Below are 2,437 nucleotides of genomic sequence, written 5' to 3'. Positions count from 1 at the left end.
ATCATGGGCTTTGCTCTCCCCAGAGGCAAGGTCGCATCTTTTATTATTCCCCTTCCAGCAGAAGAGGGGTGAAGTCAGTTTTTTCCCATGAGTGGGAACTCCAGGTGGCACTGACGCGATGCTGCCCGGGGTTCTGGCTCAGAGCAGGCAGGGCGAATGGCTCCCTGTCTCCCAGCCATCATCATCCTCCTCTGCTACAACCCTTAGCCATAAATGGCATCACCATTTCAAAGGCAGGGTTTGAACACGGTCAGCACGGTGTGCAGACAGAGGCAGGTCAGGTTTTGTGCCACTTTCCCCAAAGCCGGTCTGGACGTGAGGTGGCTCCCACTTGATTCTTTTTGTGTTATAAATAAGGATCTGCAGCAACAATTGGGCGCAGACAAAAACTCGGCTTCGGTGCTCGTGCAGTGGGTGTGCCGTGGGACCGGCTCCACTGTACAGTGAGAGATAGCAGGAGATTTTGCAGGAAAATGGTCTTGTCGGAATCAATAGCGGCGATTATCCCGCGGTAACCAGGCTTAATGGTCGCGGGCCATGTTCTTCAGACTGGATTAGGGAGGCAAGCATGTGAGAGTCTGCTGCGAGAAGATAAAGAGCACCAGTGGAGTGGAGATGGAGGCTTTGCTCAGCAAGCGACGTCCTTGGCTGCCTTCCGTGAAAAGCTGAATTCCTTCAGTGAAATTTCTTTTCACAATGAGTGAGTCAAGTGGAAATACAGCATGAGAAATGAGAATAGGCTCCTGAGGTGCTCAGGAAAAAAAAAAGTTCATCCTATTAGCAGTACAGGGACAAATAATAACAAGTCTAGGCACAACATTTGAAGATATATAATATATTTTTAAGGCTTTCTCTCAGATTTATAGCAACCTATTCGCACCTTAAACTTGGTGTGATTTAAAAGACATCCCCAAGCTAGTTCTGGTTTAGTTTATTTGTGACAGTGGAGAGCCTGACGCTGCTGTCAGTCATCCTTTGCTGTCCATGTTGGTCAGGTGTGGCATCCTGCACGGATGCATGGCCACAGACCTGTCTCTGTCTTGACCAAAAATACTGCTTCTACTGAGAAAATGAAAACACACAAAATTGTCCTTACTTTTTGCACCACTAAGTTAAGCACAGGAAGACCTAGCAGTGGTTTTCTTCTATAAAAAGTAGCAAACTAAGCACCACAAGAACCAAGAACTCAGTCAGGTTTATTGTCTTCCAGTGATTTCAAAGCTTTTCCTGTTGTCATTTGCTGTTTGAAAAGCATTTTGTCTCAATCCTTTCTGCTATCTTGCGTGGTGAGACCTATTTAAATCTTATATGTGAGTAATATGGAAGGGATTAGATCTGGGATGTATCCTTCAAATGATGGAAGTGCAGAACATGTGAAATGAAATGGGCATACGTGACATTCTTTGGAGCAAGCAGCTGAGTTTCATCCAAAAAAACGTGGTTATTGCTGGCAACTGCGACCCAAGGCACCTGCGTGCCAAGTTTGTGTATTTACATCCGCCAGCACAGCTCCCTCCACAACCTTCTATTCCTCTTTTAAATAAAAAGGCCATTGTTATTTCTCCTGAAAGATTCATTATAGTGAAGGACTGCAGCACAATTAAATTTGAGATTTTAAATTATTTATTTATTACTACTATTCTGACCAGTAGTGTATCAGCAAACTAAATGTTCTGGGAGCACGGATGAAATTGTCTATTGGCCCTAGGAGAAGTCGTATGAATTCTGCTGTTATTAGTTTGGGTGGAGAATTCTATTTCCTGGAAGCCTCTGAGATTTTTAAATCTTTTTTTTCATTCTGCAGAGGGATGAAGATAACTTCTCAAATATTTTCACAGAAATGGAGTTGTTGAAATGGCTTCCTCTGCCAGCTGCCCTTTCCTAAGCGTATTCCGTCCCGAGGTGAGATGTGATGCAGCGCCGTGTGGTCGGTTCTGCCCGACAAGGAGCAGAGACCTCAGCCACGTATCGTTCCGAGGCTGGAGTAGGAACTAAACCTGGGTCTAAGGTGATGTCAGGAGCTTCTGAGAAATTGGAGCCTTCTCATGTTCTGCCTCTTGGCTTGTGTTCACTGTGATGAGAGAAGCGGCAGTGGCTGCTGGGCACAGGCGGCACTGCCAGGCTGCGCAGGGATCGCTGCGAGGAAACGTGCCCTTTGTGAAAATGCCAAAATACATCACAGAATGCCAGAATGTTTTCATTCTGATTTTTTTTTTTCCCTAAGTTTTAACTTATTTTCCTCATTGAAAATGCAAGGGAGTGCTTGTATCCTTCCAAACACAGGAATACTGACCCGTTTCCCCAGTCTGCTGACCTGGGCAGGGGTCAAGTGACAGGGGTCGAGTGAGCAGCTCAGGGACTGAAGGACATCATCATGTCCGAAGCCCCAGTGGCACTAGTGGGGAGGGGACAGCTGCTCCACGAGCTGGGGCACAGC

The 2,437-nt window shown here is 46.2% G+C and overlaps 1 protein-coding gene across 1 annotated transcript in view; it reads left to right on the top strand.

The window, feature by feature from the left end:
- Positions 1 to 524: 524 nt before the first annotated feature.
- The window catches only part of LOC104278428 (neuronal growth regulator 1-like), a gene marked incomplete at its 3' end in the record, with an annotated part of 56,710 nt that continues 54,797 nt past the window's right edge, over positions 525 to 2,437 (top strand). The window contains exon 1 of the mRNA XM_009875400.1: positions 525 to 700. Coding sequence (XP_009873702.1) covers positions 525 to 700 — 176 coding nt within the window. The remainder of the gene's footprint in view (positions 701 to 2,437) is intronic.

Source organism: Apaloderma vittatum, unplaced genomic scaffold (assembly GCF_000703405.1).
Source record: "Apaloderma vittatum isolate BGI_N311 unplaced genomic scaffold, ASM70340v1 scaffold818, whole genome shotgun sequence".
In the NCBI taxonomy this organism is placed as follows: Eukaryota; Metazoa; Chordata; class Aves; order Trogoniformes; family Trogonidae; genus Apaloderma; species Apaloderma vittatum.
Note: the sequence above shows the minus strand (reverse complement) of the source record. Positions and strands in the feature narration are given on the sequence as shown.